The sequence below is a fragment of the Nomascus leucogenys genome, chromosome 17 (assembly GCF_006542625.1).
Source record: "Nomascus leucogenys isolate Asia chromosome 17, Asia_NLE_v1, whole genome shotgun sequence".
NCBI lineage: Eukaryota > Metazoa > Chordata > Mammalia > Primates > Hylobatidae > Nomascus > Nomascus leucogenys.
In genome coordinates this window covers 89,621,908-89,638,349 of record NC_044397.1, presented here as the reverse complement: position 1 = coordinate 89,638,349, position 16,442 = coordinate 89,621,908, and the positions used below count along the sequence as shown (strand labels likewise).

At 50.7% G+C, this 16,442-nt stretch overlaps 1 protein-coding gene across 1 annotated transcript in view; it reads left to right on the top strand.

The window, feature by feature from the left end:
- The window catches only part of CATSPERD (cation channel sperm associated auxiliary subunit delta), a 55,416-nt gene that overhangs the window by 34,170 nt on the left and 4,804 nt on the right, over positions 1-16,442 (top strand). The window contains exons 14-19 of the mRNA XM_030796297.1: positions 2,303-2,392; positions 2,698-2,756; positions 6,892-6,970; positions 10,117-10,169; positions 11,999-12,073; positions 14,779-14,907. Of these exons, the coding sequence (XP_030652157.1) occupies positions 2,303-2,392; positions 2,698-2,756; positions 6,892-6,970; positions 10,117-10,169; positions 11,999-12,073; positions 14,779-14,907 (485 nt within the window). The remainder of the gene's footprint in view (positions 1-2,302; positions 2,393-2,697; positions 2,757-6,891; positions 6,971-10,116; positions 10,170-11,998; positions 12,074-14,778; positions 14,908-16,442) is intronic.

The following is a 16,442-nucleotide window of genomic DNA, read 5'->3' as shown; positions in this document are numbered from 1 at the left end:
GGTGTGATCTCGGCTCACTGCAGCCTGTGCCTCCCGGGCTCAAACAATTCTCCTGCCTCAGCCTCTCGAGTAGCTGGGATTACCGGGATGTGCCACCATGCCTGGCTAATTTTGTATTTTTAGTGGAGATGGGGTTTCCCCATGTTGGTCAGGCTGGTCTTGAACTCCTGGTCTCAAGTGACCTGCTCACCTTGGACTCCCAAAGTGCTGGGATTACAGGCGTGAGCCACCATGCCCAGCCATTTCTGTGTGTCTTCCCCCTCGAAGAGCCTCTGCATGTCTGGGCGTGATGAGACTGTGGCTTTCCAGCTGGCCACCTGGCCGCTCTTGTGCTGTCTCTGTGGCTCCTCCATCCTTCTGAGCTGCCCATAAATTCATTTTCTATTCTTTTCTTTTGTTTTCTTCTTCTTCTTCTTCTTTTTTTTTTGAGATGGAGTTTTGCTCTGTCGCCCAGGCTGGAGTGCAGTGGCACGATCTTGGCTCACTGCAACCTCTGCCTCCCAGGTTCAAGCCATTCTCCTGCCTCAGCCTCCCAAGTAGCTGGGATTACAGGTGCATGCCATCATGCCTGGCTAAGTTTTGTATTTTTAGTAAGACGGGGTTTCGCCATGTTGGCCAGACTGGTCTTGAACTCCTGACCTCAGGTGATCCACCCACCTCAGACTCCCAAAGTGCCGGGATCACAGGTGTGAGCCACCCTGCTGGCTTCATTTTCTGAACTCAGCCTGAGTTGGCTTCTCTTGCTAGCAGCTAAGAGCCCTGACCCCTGTGGCCTTCCCCCACCCAGCAGGAAGTGCTTGGATGTTTCTCGATCCAAAATCCAAGTGTCTAAGCCTAGACATTAATTGCAAGTACAGATGGTCCCACAAGTTTTTGACTTTACAACAGCACAAAACCGATTACATTCAGTAGAAGCTGTACTTCCAGTACTGATATAACCTTTCTGTTTTTCACTGTTAGTATAGGATTCAATAAATTACATGAGAGCCAGGCGCGGCGGCTCACACCCGTAATTTCAGTACTTCAGGAGGCTGAGGTGGGAGGATCGCTTGAACCCAGGAGCTCGAGACTAGCCTGGGCAACATAGTGAGACTCCGTCTGTACAAAAAAATATAAAAATTATTAGCCGGGTGTGGTGGCGCATGCCTGTAATCCCAGCTACTCGGGAGGCTGAGGCAGGAGAATCACTTGAACCCGGGAGGCGGAGGTTGTGGCGAGCCGAGATCATGCGATTACATTCCAGCCTGGGCAACAAGAGTGAAATTCTGTCTCGATAAATAAATAAATAAAAATAAATTTAAAAAATAAAAATTAGCCAGGTGTAGTGGCATGCACCTGTAGTCCCAGCTACTTGGGGCTGAGGCAGGAGGCTGAGGCAGGAGGATCACTTGAGCCCAGGAGGTTGAGGCTGCAGTGAGCTATAATCATGCCATTGCACTCCAGCCTGGGTAATAGAGCAAAACCTCATCTCTTAAAAAAATAAAAAATTTGTCCAGGCGCGGTGGCTCACACCTGTAATCCCAGCACTTTGGGGGGCCAGGGTGGGCAGATTGCCTGAGGCCAGGAGTTCAAGATCAGCTTGGCCAACATAGTGAAACCCCATCTCTACTAAAAATACAAAAATTAGCTGGATGTGGTGGCACATGTCTGTAATCCCAGCTACTCAGGAGGCTGAGGTGGGAGAATCACTTGAATCTGGGAGGTGGAGGTTGCAGTGAGCTGAGACCACTCCAGCCTGGGTGACAGAGTGAGACTCCATCTCAAAATAAATAAATAAATAAATAAATAAATAAATAAATAAAAATAAAAAATTTAAAAGTAGGTAAATTATTGCTTCATGAGGACAGAGTTTCCATTTGGGCGATTCTCTTGCCTCGGGCTCCTGAGTAGCTGGGATTACAGGCATGCGTCACCATGCCTGGCTAATTTTGTATTTTTAGTAGAGATGGGGTTTCTCCATGTTGGTCAGGCTGGTCTCAAACTCCCGACCTCAGGTGATCCGCCTGCCTCAGCCTCCCGAAGTGCTGGAAGTACAGGCATGAGCCACCGCGCCTGGCCAACTTTTTTTTTTTTTTTTTTTTGTAGAGACAGGATCTCGCTGTGTTGCCCAGGCTGCTCTTGAACTCCTGGGCTCAGGCAGTCTTCTCACCTTGGTCTCCCAAAGTGCTGGGATTACAGACATGAGCCACTACTCCTGGTCCTGATTTTTCATCTGAAGGTGTGCTGGGGTCACTGCGGGGGTTTGTCGCCCCATCCTGCCTGCTGGCTCTGTACAGCCTGAGCTGCTCTCTCCCACTCCCAGGTGATGGTGAGCAACCCCCACTCCCTGGGGTTCCAGGCCACCTTCTACGAGAGCGGTTACACGTTAGACGGGAACACCAAGTACAAACTGGTGAGTCGCGTCCCCACCAAACCCTGTCGCCTGTCCCTTGAGGGGCCCCCTCTTCCTCCTTCCCTTATCAGCATAAAAACTGAGGCGTTTCCAGGGTACATAGCCCCTAGCCATGCCCCGCGGTGGGAAGATGATCAGGCAGCCATCACCCACATGCTTGACCTCATTAAAGTGTCACGCGGGAGAGACCCGGATGGCATGACAGGGAGGAGCCTTACCCAGCCCGGGGAGGGTGGCCGGAGATCTGAGTTAGCTGGGGGATGCCCATGGTGTTGCACGGATACATTTGGGATTTTACCCCACAGGATATTTTCCTAAAACAGCAGCAGCACTGGGGCAGGACGGACTCCAACTTCACTTCCAGGTATGTTGTCTCCTGGCAGAGGCGGGGACCGGGCTGCCTACAGGGGTTCCCTTAGCAGGAGCGAACAGAAGCAGAGCTGAGACCAGACCCCCAGCTCCAGAACAGTAAAACAAGGCGGTTAAAACACTTTACAAGAGCCAGGCGCGGTGGCTCACGCCTGGAATCCCAGTGCTTTGGGAGGCAGAGGTGGGTGGATCACCTGAGGTCAGGAGTTCGAAACCAGCCTAGCTAACATGGTGAAACCCCGTCTCTACTAAAAAATACAAAAAAACATCAGCTAGGCATAGTGGCAGTCACCTGTAATTTCAACTACTCGGGAGGCTGAGGCAGGAGAATTGCTTGAACCCGGGAGGCGGAGCTCGCAGTGAGCCGAGATCGTGCCATTGCACTCCAGCCTGGGCGACAAGAGTGAAACTCCGTGTCAAAAAAAAAAAAAAAAAAAAAAAGCAAAAATGAGCCAAGTGTAGTGGCGGGCGCCTGTAATCCCAGCTACTCAGGGAGCTGTTTGCACACCTGTGCTCATAGAAGCGGGATTCACAATAGCGAAAAGGCAAAAATCAGCCCACGGGTCTATCACCAGATGAAAGGATGAACACAGCGCGGTCCCTCCGCACATCACAATAGGACTCAGACTTAAGAAGGAAGGAGTCCTGGGCCGGGCGCAGTGGCTCACATCTGTAATCCCAGCACTCTGGGAGGTCAAGGCGGGCAGATCACCTGAGGTCAGGAGTTCGAGACCAGCCTGGCCAGCATGGCGAAACCCCATCTCTACTAAAAATACAAAAATTAGCCGAGCGTGGTGGTGGGCGCCTGTAATCCCAGGTATTCAGGAGGCTTTGGCAGAATTGCTTGAACCCAGGAGGCAGAGCTTGCAGTGAGCCGAGATTGTGCCACTGCACTCCAGCCTGGGTGACAGAGTGAGACTCCATCTCAAAAAGAAAAAAGGCCAGGGGCCGTGGCCCACAACACTTTGGGAGGCTGAGGCAGGTGTAATCCCAGCACTTTGGGAGGCTGAGGTGGGCGGCTCACAAGGTCAAGAGATCGAGACCAGCCTGGCCAACATGATGAAACTCTGTCTCTACTAAAAATACAAAAATTAGCCAGGCATGGTGGCAGGCACCTGTAGTCTCAGCTACTCGGGAGGTTGAGGCAGGAGAATCGCTTGAACCCGGGAGGCAGAGGTTGCAGTGAGCCGAGATTGTGCCACTGAACTCCATGCTGGGTGACAGAAAAAAAAAAAAAGAAGTAAGGGAATCCTGACGCAGGATACAGGCTAGATTGGATGCACCTTGAGGACAACATGCTCAGTGAAATAAGCCAGATACAAAAGGACAAATCCTGTGTGATTCCACTCCTAGGAGGTCCCTAGAATGGTCTGAGTCACAGAGACAGGAAGCAGGATGGGGGGTGCCAGGGGCTGGGGAGGGGGATGGGGAGTGAGTGTTTCATGAGGACTGAGTTTCAGTTGGGGAAGATGAGAAAATTCTGGAGATGGATGGTGGTGACGGTTGCACAACTCTGTGAATGTGGTTAATATTGATGAACTGTGCACTTAAAATGGTTAAGATGGAAAATTTGGGGCCCGGTGTGATGGCTCATGCCTATAATCACAGCAACTCAGGAGATCCACAACAACTCAGGAGACTGAGGCAGGAGGATTGCTTGAGCTCAGGAGTTTCAGGTTGTAGTAAGTTATGGGCATGACACTGCACTCTAGCCTGGGCAATAGAGCAAGACCCTGACCCTGGGCGACAGAGCGAGACCCCCATCTCAAAAAAAAAAAAATGTCTGAATGCTGACTGAAAGCCTTCTATCGAGTTTTCACTGCTTCTTGAGTCAGTTTTGTGAAGTTTGTTTGTGTGTTTGTTTTTTGAGACGAAGTTTTGCTCTTGTGGCCCAGGCTGGAGTGCAATGGCATAATCTTGGCTCACTGCAACCTCCACCTTCTGGGTTCAAGCCATTCTCCTGCCTTAGCAGTGGCATGATCTCGGCTCACTGCAATCTCTGCCTCCTGGGTTCAAGTGATTCTCTTGCCTCAGCCTCTCGAGTAGCTGGGATTATAAGCATGTGCCACCACGCCCGGCTAATGTTTGTATTTTTACTAGAGACGGGGTTTCACCATGTTAGCCAGGCTGGTCTTGAACTCCTGACCTCAGGCGATCCATCCGCGTCAGCCTCCCAAAGTGCTAGAACTATAGGCATGAACCACCGCACCTGGCCAGTGTTCAGAAATTAATGGATGGATGGATGGATGGCTGGCTGGCTGGCTGGCTGGCTGGTGTATTAGTCTGCTTTCACACTGTTTTCAGAACTACCTGAGATTGGGTAATTTATAAAGAAAAGAGGTTTAATTGACTCACAGTTCCTCAGGCTTAACAGGAAGCATGACTTGGGGGTCTTAGGAAACTTACAATCATGGCGGAAGGTGAAGGGGAAACAAGGCACGTCTTCTCATGGCGGCAGGAGAGACAGAGAGAGAGAAACTGTCATACGTTCTCTTTTTCTTTTTTCGAGACGGAGCTTCGCTCTTGTTACCCAAGCTGGAGTGCAATGGCACGATCTTGGCTCACTGCAATCTCCACCTCCTGGGTTCAAGCGGTTCTCCTGCCTCAGCCTCCCAAGTAGCTGGGACTATAGTTCCCGAGTAGCTGGGACTACAGGTGTGTGCCACCACACCCGGCTAATTTTTTTGTTGTTGTATTTTTAGTAGAAGTGGGGTTTCACCATATTGGCAAGGCTGGTCTTGAACTCCTGACCTCAGGTGATGTGTCCGCCTCGGCCTCCCAAAGTGCTGGGATTACAGGCGACAGCCACTGCGCCTGGCCTGCCATACATTTTTTTTTTTTTTTTGAGACACAATTTCACCCTGTCGCGCAGGCTGGAGTGCAGTGGTGTGATCACCAGTCCCTGCAACCTCCACTTCCCAAGTTCAAGCAATTCTTGTGCCTCGGCCTCCCAAGTAGCTGAGATTACAGACACACGCCACCATGCCTGGCTAATTTTTGTATTATTAGTAGAGACAGGGTTTCGCCATGTTGGCCAGGCTGGTCTCGAACTCCTCACCTCAGGTGATCCGCCCACCTCGGCCTCCCAAAGTGCTGAGATTACAGGCATGAGCCACTGAGGCCGGCCCCATACACTTTTAAACTATCAGATATTGTGAGAATTCACTCACTATCACAAGAACACCAAGAGGGAAACTGCCCCCATGATCCAATCACCTCCCACCAGGTCTCTCCCCTGATATGTGAGGATTACAATTTGAGATGAGATTTGGGTGGCGACATAGAACCAAACCATATCAGATGGATAAATGGGTAGATAGATGAGTGGATAGATGGATAGAGAGATGGATAGATGGTTGGGTGGATGGGTGGATGGGTGGATGGATGGATGGATGGATGGATAAATGGATAGATGGATAAGCGAATAGATGGATGGATGGGTGGGTGAATGGAATGGATCGATAAATGGGTAGATGGATGAGTGGATGGATAGATGGATGGGTGGATGGATGGATGGATGGATAGGTGGGTGGGTGGAATGAATGGATGGAAAGATGGATGAGATGGATGGATGGATGGATAAATGGATAGATGGATGAGTGAATGGATGGATGGATGGGTGGGTGGATGGAATGGATGGATAAATGGGTAGATGGATGAGTGGATGGGTAGAGAGATGGAAGGGTGGATGGATGGATGAATGGATGGATGGATGAATGAATGGGTGGGTGGAATGAATGGATGGAAGGATGGATGAGATGGATGGATGGATGGATAAATGGATAGATGGATGAGTGAATGGATGGATGGATGGGTGGGTGAATGGAATGGACGGATAAATGGGTAGATGGATGAGTGGATGGGTAGAGAGATGGAAGGGTGGATGGATGGATGGATGGGTGGATGAATGAATGGGTGGGTGGAATGAATGGATGGAAGGATGGATGAGATGGATGGATGGATGGATGGATGAATGAATGGGTGAGTGGAATGAATGGATGGAAGGATGGATGAGATGGATGGATGGATGGATGCATGGATGACTGAATGGATTGAAGGATGAATGGAATGCAGCTGTGTCATTTACAGGGGGGCTGTTCTCTAATAACACAAGTTCCGTTGCCTTGCAGCTTAAAGAGAGCCACCATGTCTACCTTAACTGTGGACATAGCAAACAAGGAAATTTCATGTGTGGATATCAAGCCACTGGTAGGTCCCAAACCTTTGCTGTCCCATATTCGGTGTTGTAAGTGTTAAGACTCATGGAACCTGGCCCTGAGGTTGCAGTGAGCAGAGATATTGCCACTACACTCCAACCTGGGTGCAACAGAGTGAAACTCTGCCTCAAAAACTAAAAAAATTAAAAATAAAAATAAACATTCATGGCATAAAAAAATTTATCGACGCATGCTTCCACATGGATGAACCTCGAGATCCCACACAGTGAGAGAAGCCAGGCACGAAAGGACAAATCCTGTGTGATTCCACTCTTAGGAGGTCCCTAGAGTCATCAGATTCATAGAGGCAGAAAGTAGGATGGGGGGTGTCAGGGGCTTAGGAAGGGGATGATTGAGGCAGTTGAATGCAGGCAGTCGCCATGCTGACCAGGCTGGTCTTGAACTTTTGATCTTGGGTGATCTGCCCACCTCGGTCTCCCAAAGCTCCCAAATTTACAGGCGTGAGCCACTGTGCCTGGCCAATTTTTGTATTTTTAGTAGAGATGGAGTTTCACCATGTTGGCCAGGCTGGTCTTGAACTCCTTTTTTTTTGACATGGAGTCTTGCTCTGTCACCCAGACTGGAGTGCAGTGGTGCTATCTCTGCTCACTGTAACCTCCATCTCCCGGATTCAAGCAATTCTCCTAACCTCAGCCTCCCGAGTAGCGGGGATCACAAACATGCGCCACTATGCCCAGCTAATTTTTGTATTTTTAGAAGAAACTGGGTTTCACCATGTTGGCCAGGCTGGTCTCGAACTCCTGACCTTAAGTGATCTGCCTGCCTCAGCCTCCCAAAGTGCTGGGATCACAGGCATGAGCCACTGCGCCTGACCTGGTCTTGAACTCCTGTTCTTGTGATCCTCCTGCCTCAGCCTCCCAAAGTGCTGGGATTACAGGTGTGAGCCCCTGCACCTGGCCAATTTTTTTTTTTAAAATATGAATCTTGCATTCTGTTCTAAGGTAAATCCATGTTTGTCTTGCTTTTTGGTTTGCTTTATTATTTTATTTTATTTTTTATTTTTTTATTTTTTGAGATGGAGTCTCACTCTGTCGCCCAGGCTGGAGTGCAGTGACGCGATCTCAGCTCACTGCAAGCTCCGCCTCCCGGGTTCACGCCATTCTCCTGCCTCAGCCTCCCATGTAGCTGGGACTACAGGCGCCTGCCACCATGCCCAGCTAATTTTTTTTGCATTTTTAGTAGAGACGGGGTTTCACCGTGTTAGCCAGGATGGTCTCAATCTCCTGACCTCGTGATCCGCCCGCATCAGCCTCCCAAACTGCTGGGATTACAGGCGTGAGCCACCGCGCCCGGCCATTTATTTATTTATTTTTGAGACGGAATTTTGCTCTTGCTGCTCAGGCTGGAGTGCAGTGGCGCAATCTCGGCTCACTGTAACCTCCACCTCCTGGGTTCAAGCAATTCTGCTTCAGCCTCCCAAGTAGCTGGGATTACAGGCAAGCTCCACCACGCCCAGCTAATGTTTTGTATTTTTAATAGAAATGGGGTTTCACCACGTTGGCCAGGCTGGTCTTGAACTCCTGACTTCAGGCGATTTGCCCGCCTTGGCCTCCCAAAGTGCTGGGATTACAGGTGTGAGCCACGGTGCCTGGCTGTTTTTTATTTTTAGATACAGGGTCTCGCTGTCTCCCAGGCTGAAGCGCAGTAGCACAATCAAAGCTCACTGCAGCCTCAACCTTCTAGGCTCAAGTGATCTTCCTGCCTCAGCCTCCCAAGTAGCTGGGATTACAGGCGTGCACCACCACGCCTGGCTAAATTTTATTTTTCATAGAGACGAGGTGTCACTATGTTGCCCAGACTGGTCTCTAACTCCTGGCCTCAAGCAGTCCTACTGCCTCAGCCTCTCAAAGTGCTGGGATTATAGGCGTGAGCCACTGCGCCTGGCCCATGTTTGTCTTAATACAAAACAGTTTTCTTTTTTTTTGAGACGAAGTCTCGCTCTGTCGCCCAGGCTGGAGTGCAATGGCGCAATCTCCTCTCAGTGCAAGCTCTGCCCCCTGGGTTCACGCCATTCTCCTGTCTCAGCCTCCCGAGTAGCTGGGAATACGGGGAGTATTGGGTTACTGGAATACTGGGAATACTCGGAGCGCCCGCCACTACGCCCTGCTAATTTTTTTTTTTTTTTTTTGTATATTTAGTAGAGACGGGGTTTCACCGTGTTAGCCAGGATGGTCTCGATCTCCTGACCTCGTGATCCACCCTCCTCGGCCTCCCAAAGTGCTGGGATTACAGGCTTGAGCCACCGTGCCTGGCCAATACAAAACAGTTTTCAAATACTAAAAGTCCCTTGGTCCTGTGGCTTTTAGACTCCATTGTATAACTCTGAGGGTGCGATGCACTGCAGTTTGAGAAGCATGTCCCTAAGGCTGTAGAGTAACCCCCAATTGCTCTCTCTGTCTTCTTTCTCCTTTTTGTTTATTCATTCTAGGCCATTGATTAATTAATTAATTAATTCATTCATTCATTCATACATGCGTGCATGCATTTCTTTTCCCCATGCTCTCTGTGTACCAAGGATCATGCTGGGCTCATAAATTAGTTCTGGGCCTGGCAGGGTGGCTCACATCTGTATTCCTGGCACTTTGGGAGGCCCGGGCGGGTGGATCACCTGAGGTCAAGAGTTGGAGACCAGCCTGGCCAACATGGTGAAACTCCGTCTCTATTTAAAATACAAAAATTAGCCAGGTGTGCTGGCAGGCACCTGTAATCCCAGCTACTTGGGAGGCTGAGGCAGGAGAATTGCTTGAACCCAGGGGAAGGATGTTGCAGTGATCCGAGACTGGGCCACTGCACTCCAGCCTGGGTGACAGAGCAAAAACTCTGTCTCAAAAAAAAATTAATTAATTAAAAGAAAAAGTTAATTCTGGTCTCCGTGAAGCCACTAAAAGCTCGTCAGGCAACACCAGGAGTTTAGCCATAGCCCAGCCTCTCAGAGCTTAAGCTCCGCAGGGCCAGCTGCAGTTACAGTGCATCCCAGGCATCCAGGGACATGCTACTGGGATCCAGGCCACATGGTTTCCAAACCATTCCCACAGGAGTGTGTCCCTGTATAGGGTTCATTGTGTCTGGGTGACCCTCACTGACCTGGGTCCGCATTTCCATCTCTCTCCTCTGCAGTCGACACTGATTTCAGTTGGCTGTGACCTGGATAAAAAGATCGTCATCCAGAAGTAAGTATGTTGAGGCCCGGCACCATGGCTCACGCCTGTGATCCCAGGACTTTGGGAGGCCGAGGTGGGCAGATCACTTCAGGTCAGGAGTTCAAGACCAGCCTGGCCAACATGGTGAAACCCCGTCTCTACTGAAAAAAAAAAAAACAGAAAAAACAAATTAGGCATGGTGGCAGGCACCTGCAATCTCAGCTACTTGGGAGGCTGAGGCTGGAGGATCACTTGAACCTGGGAGGTGGAGGCTGCAGTGAGCTGAGATTGAGCCACTGCATCTGCACTCCAACCTCGGTGAGACAGCAAGAGTCTTGTCTCGGAAAAAAAAAAAAAAAAAAAAAGAAGTAAGTATGTTGATATTGGAGTGGAGTGGGGAGAGGGGAGGAGGGGAGTTGATGGGGCGTGATTAGCCACATGGTAACAATTGCTGAGGTGGATGACTTTCGATTATTCTGTTTAGTTTTGCATATATTTACTATTTCCATAATAAAAAGTTAAATGATTCACCCTAATAGGTTAAGTTTGTTTCCAGCACATTAGCCTCCTCTCCTTCACCTGCTGGTGATATGCACTTTTTTTTTGAGATGCAGTCTTGCCCTATCGCCCAGGCTGGAGTGCAGTGGCACGATCTCGGCTCACTGCAACCTCTGCCTCCCAGGTTCAAGTGATTCTCCTGCCTCAGCCTCCTGAGTAGCTGAGATTACAGGCACCCACCACCATGCCTGGCTAATTTTTGTACTTTTAGTAGAGACAGGGTTTCACCATGTTGGGCAGGCTGGTCTCCAACTCCTGACCTCAAGTGATTTGCCCGCCTCAGCCTCCCAAAGTGCTGGGATTACAGGCATGAGCCACCACGCCTGGCCTAACACAATTTTTAAAATAAATTTTTAAAAAAGCCAGACCAGTGGTGGCTCATGCCTGTAATCCCAGCACTTTGGGAAGCCGAGGCAGGCAGATCATGAGGTCAGGAGATTGAGACCATCCTGACTAACACAGTGAAACCTTGTCTGTACCCATTTCCTGCCATGCCACTCTCAGAGTTGGTGTCAGGTTTTTTTTTTTTTTCCATATCTGCTCATTTGGCAACTGCTCATGCATTGGACACAAAGGTGTGCCCTCCCTTTATTTTGATTATTATTATTATTATTATTTTTGAGACGAGTCTTGCTCTGTCGCCCAGGCTGGAGTGCAGTGGCACGATCTCGGCTCACTGCAAGCTCTGCCTCCCAGGTTCACGCCATTCTCCTGCCTCAGCCTCCCGAGTAGCTGGGACTACAGTTGCCCACCACCACGCCCAGCTAATTTTTTTTGAATTTTTAGTAGAGATGGGGTTTCACTGTGTTAGCCAGGATGGTCTCGATCTTCTGACCTCCTGATCCGCCCGCCTCGGCCTCCCAAAGTGCTGGGATTACAGGCATGAGCCACCGCGCCCGGCCTGCCCTCCTTTTTTTATTTTATTTTAATTTTTATCGATTTATTTTTGAGACAGAGTCTTGCTCTGTCACCCAGGCTGGAGTGCAGTGGCGCGATCTCAGCTCACTGCAACTTCCACCTCCCAGCCTCAACCAATTCTCCTGCCTCAGCCTCCCAAGAAGCTGCGATTAGAGACGCGTGATGCCACGCCTGGCTAACTTTTTGTATTTTTAGTAGAGACGGGGTTTCCTCATGTTGGCCAGGCTGGTCTCAAACTCCTGACCTCAGGTGATCCGCCCGCCTCAGCTCCCAAAGTGCTGGGCCTGAGCCACCACGCCCAGCCCCTCCCTTTCTGCCCCATCCATAATGGTTTGGTTCCTTGTGAGGTCATGCAATTGCTCAATGTCCACTTTTGCTTGCAGCAAAGTTTCTGCCTGTTCCAAGGGCATCCTGGACCCCTTGACCCTGCAAGACAATTACAGCTTCATCATCGAGAAGTAAGCCAGCAACACCTGACACCCAAGGCGACCATTGGGCCTGCAAAAGCCAAGAGCAAATTAGGAATTTTATTTATTTATTATTATTATTATCATTATTATTATTATTATTTTTGAGATGGAGTCTTGCCTGTCGCCCAGGTTGGAGTGCAGTGGCACCATCTCGGCTCACTGCAAGCTCCACCTCCCAGGTTCACGCCATTCTCTGGCCTCAGCCTCCTGAGTACCTGGGACTACAGGCGCCCGCCACCAGGCCCGGCTAATTTGTTTGTATTTTTAGTAGAGAGGGGGTTTCACCGCGTTAGCCAGGATGGTCTCAATCTCCTGATCTCCTGATCCGCCCGCCTCAGCCTCCCAAAGTGCTGGGATTACAGGCGTGAGCTACCGCGCCCGGCCTATTATTTTTTTAAGAGATAGGGTCTGGCCCTGTGGCCCGGGCTGGAGTGCAGCGATGCGATCATAGCTCACCGCAGCCTCGACCTCCTGGGCTCAAGTGATCTTCTTGCCTCAGCTGGCTGGTCCCACATGCTGTCCCGCTCAGTGAGCTTGTGCTGCCACGCCGATACGAGAGTCTGGGCCTCAGTCAATTTGTGCTGCTTTAAAAGACTACCCGAGGCTGGGTGATTTATAAAGAAAAGAGTTATGGCCGGGAGCGGTGGCTCACGCCTGTAATCCCTGCCAAGGTAGGCAGATCACTTGAGCTCAGGAGTTCGAGACCAGCCTGGCCAACATGGCAAAACCCCATCTCTACTAAAAATACAAAAATTAGCCAGGCATGGTGATGGGCTCCTGTAATGCCAGCTACTTGGGAGGCTGAGGCAGGAGAGTTGCTTGAAACTGGGAGGCAGAAGTTGCAGTGAGCCAAGATTGAGCCACTGCACTCCAGACTGGGCAACAGAGCAAGACTCTGTCTCAAAAAAAAAAAAAAAAAAAAGGAGAGAGAGAGAAGGGGGAGGAGGCTGGGCGCAGTGGCTCACACCTGTAATCCCAACACTTTGGAAGGCTGAGGCAGGAGGATTGCTTGAGGCCAGGAGTTTGAGACCAGCCTGGGCAACCTAGAGACAAAAAAAAAAAAATGGGGGGGGAATGGGGGGAGGGGGTGCCAGGCTCTTAAACAACCAGTTCTCATGGAAGCTGAGATTGAAAACCCACTCAGTACCATAAATATGGCCCTAAGCCATTCATAGCTCTGCCCTTGTGGCCTAAACACCTCTGGCTAGGCCCCCGCTCCAACACTGGGGATCCAGTTTCAGCAGGAACTTTGGAAGGGACAAATATCCAAACCATATCAAGGCCCCTCATTGCACCCAGCATGGGGGAGCTCCTTGCCATGCGAGTGCACGCTTCCATGTGATTTGTAAGACCTGACCCCTCAAATGCAAGTCAAGAGTCAGTTACCCATTTAGAACTGAGGCCTAAACTGGTGCTTCTGGGCTGCTAAGGGGCAGTGACTGTGGAACCTGTGGAGGACAGAGGGGAGTGTCATCTTAGTCTATGTGGGCTGTATTACAAAATACCTTAAACTGGGTGATTTATTAGTCGGTGCAAAAGTAATTATGGTTTTGGCCGGGCGTGGTAGCTCATGCCTGTAATCCCAGCACTTTGGGAGGTCGAGACGGGGGGATCACTTGCGCTCAGGAGTTCCAGGGCAGTCTGGCCAATGTGGCGAAACCCCATCTCTACTAAAAATACAAAAATTAGCCAGGCGTGGTGGCACATGCCTGTAGTCCCAGCTACTCAGGAGGCTGAGGTGGGAGAATTTCTTCAACCCGGGAGGCGGAGGTTGCAGTGAGCCGAGATCACGCCACTGCACTCCAGCCTGGGCAACAGAGCGAGACTCTGTCTCAAAAAAAAAAAAGTAATTACAGTTTTTGCCATTGAAAGTAATGGCAAAAACCAGCCAGGCTCAGTGGGTCACCCCTGTAATACCTGCACTTTGGGAGGCTGCGGTGGGTGGATCACCTGAAGTCAGGAGTTCAAGACCAGCCTGGCCAACATGATGAAACCCCCGTCTCTACTAAAAACACAAAAAACTAGCCGGGCGTGGTGGCAGGCACCTGTAATCCCAGCTTCTCAGGAGGCTGAGGCAAGAGAATCGCTTGAACCCGGGAGGCAGAGGTTGCAGTGAGCCGAGATTGCACCACTACGCTCCAGCCTGAGCAACAAGAATGAAACTCCATCTCAAAAAAAAAAAAAAAAAAAAAAAAAGGCAAAAACCTCGATTACTTTTGCACTGATCTAATTTAAGGAGCAGAAATTTCGCCGGGCTTGGTGGCTTACACCTGTAATCCCAGCACTTTGGGAGGCTGAGGTGAGGGAATCACTTGAGGCCAGGAGTTTGAGACCAGCCTGGGCAACACAGCAAGACCTCATCTCTACAAAAATGTAAAATATTAACCATGTGTGGTGGCGCGTGCCTGTAATCCCAGCCACTGGGGAGGCTGAGGTAGGAGGATTGCTTGGGCCCAGGAGGTGGAAGTTGCAGTGAGTCATGATTGCATTACTGTGCTCCAGCCAAAAAATTAACTAGAATGGAAGTTCCAGTATTATCTGGTCCGTGGCTCTCAATCGCCCACCTCAGATGCCACCTGCACCCACTCTCATGGACGATCCCCATTTGCAAAAAAGAAACCGCGGCTGTGAAGGGTTGGCAGACTGGGCAGGAACTCACAGACTCCCCATCTCTGCTTCTTGGTGTCTTGAAGGGAATTCTACGACCCCGGCTTCCAGGGGCAGCAGTCCTCCGAGGACCTGCACGTGTTTTACTCCTACCAGCAGCTGGGCTGTCCTCTCCTCGTCTACTATGACACCCCATGGAAGCCCGTGGTGGAGCTGTAAGGCCCCAGGGGGGTGCTGCAGGGTGGGGACGGTGGAAGGGCCTCATGCTCCCTGACACTGGGGTACCAGCCTGGCCCTCCAGGCTCCCCTAGATCCCTCAAAATGATGACGGTCACTGTTTCCCACCGTGCTCCTGCCCCAGCCCCACTGGCCCCCAGGGCCCTCTCCCTGGAACACCTTTTCTCTTTTTGAGACAGGGTCTTGCTCTGTCACCTAGGCTGGAGTGCAGTGGCATGATCTCAGCTCACTGCAGCCTCTGTCCCCTGGGCTCAAGCAACCCTCCCACCTCAGCCTCCCAGGCAGCTGGGACCACAGGTGCCCACCACCACACTCGGCTAATTAGCAGAGATGCGGTTTCACCATGTTGGCCAGGCTGGTCTTGAACTCCTGACCTCAGATGATCCGCCTGCCTTGGCCTCTCAAAGTGCTGGGATTACAGGCGTGAGCCACTGTACCCGGCCGATGGTCTTTTCTTTATGCCTGTGCACTCCTGCTGTCTTCCTGTTCTTTTTTTTTTTTTTTTTCCGCTCTGTCACCCAGGCTGGAGTGCAATGGCATGATCTTGGCTTACTGCAACCTCCACCTCCAGGGTTCAAGCGATTCTCCTGCCTCAGCCTCCCGAGTATCTGGGATTACAGGCACGTGCCACCATGCCTGGCTAGTTTTTGTATTTTTAGTAGAGATGGGGTTTTACCATGTTGGTCAGGCTGGTCTCGAACTCCTGACCTCGTGATCCACCCGCCTCAGCTTCCCAAAGTGCTGGGATTACAGGTGTGAGCCACCACGCCTGGCCATCTTCATGTTCTTATAAGGACACCAGTCTTATCAGATCAGGGCCCACCCTACATCCTATGACCTCATATAGCTTTTTCTTTTCTTTTTTCTTTTTTTCTTTTCTTTTCCTCCCTTTCCTCCCCTTCCTTCCTTCCTTCGTTTCCTTCCTTCCTTCCTTTCTCTCTCTCTCTCTTTCCTTTTTTCTTTTTTTTTGTGTTGGGGTCTTGCTCTGTTGCCCAGGCTGGAGTGCAGTGGCATGAACACAGTTCACTGCAGCCTCAACCTCCCAGGCTCAAGCGGTCCTCCTGCCTCAGCCTCCCAAGTAGCTGGGACTGCAGTTGCATACCACAATGCCCGGCTAATTTTTTTTATTATTATTATTTTTTGAGACAGAGTCTTGCTCTGTCGCCCAGGCTGGAGTGCAGTGGTGCGATCTCGGCTCACCACAAGCTCCGCCTCCCGGGTTCATGCCATTCTTCTGCCTCAGCCTCCTGAGTAGCTGGGACTACAGGCGCCTGCCACCGCACCTGGCTAATTTTTTTTTTTTTTTAATTTTTAGTAGAGACGGGGTTTCACTGTGTTAGTCAGGATGGTCTCGATCTCCTGACCTTGTGATCCTCCCGCCTTGGCCTCCCAAAGTGTTGAGACTACGGGTGTGAGCCGCGGGCCTGGCTCCGAGCAGACTTTTCCTTCCTCCCTGTTATCAGTGCTCAGTGCTGGCTGCTGCCCATCTCCCCATCCACCCAGCTCTGTCTCC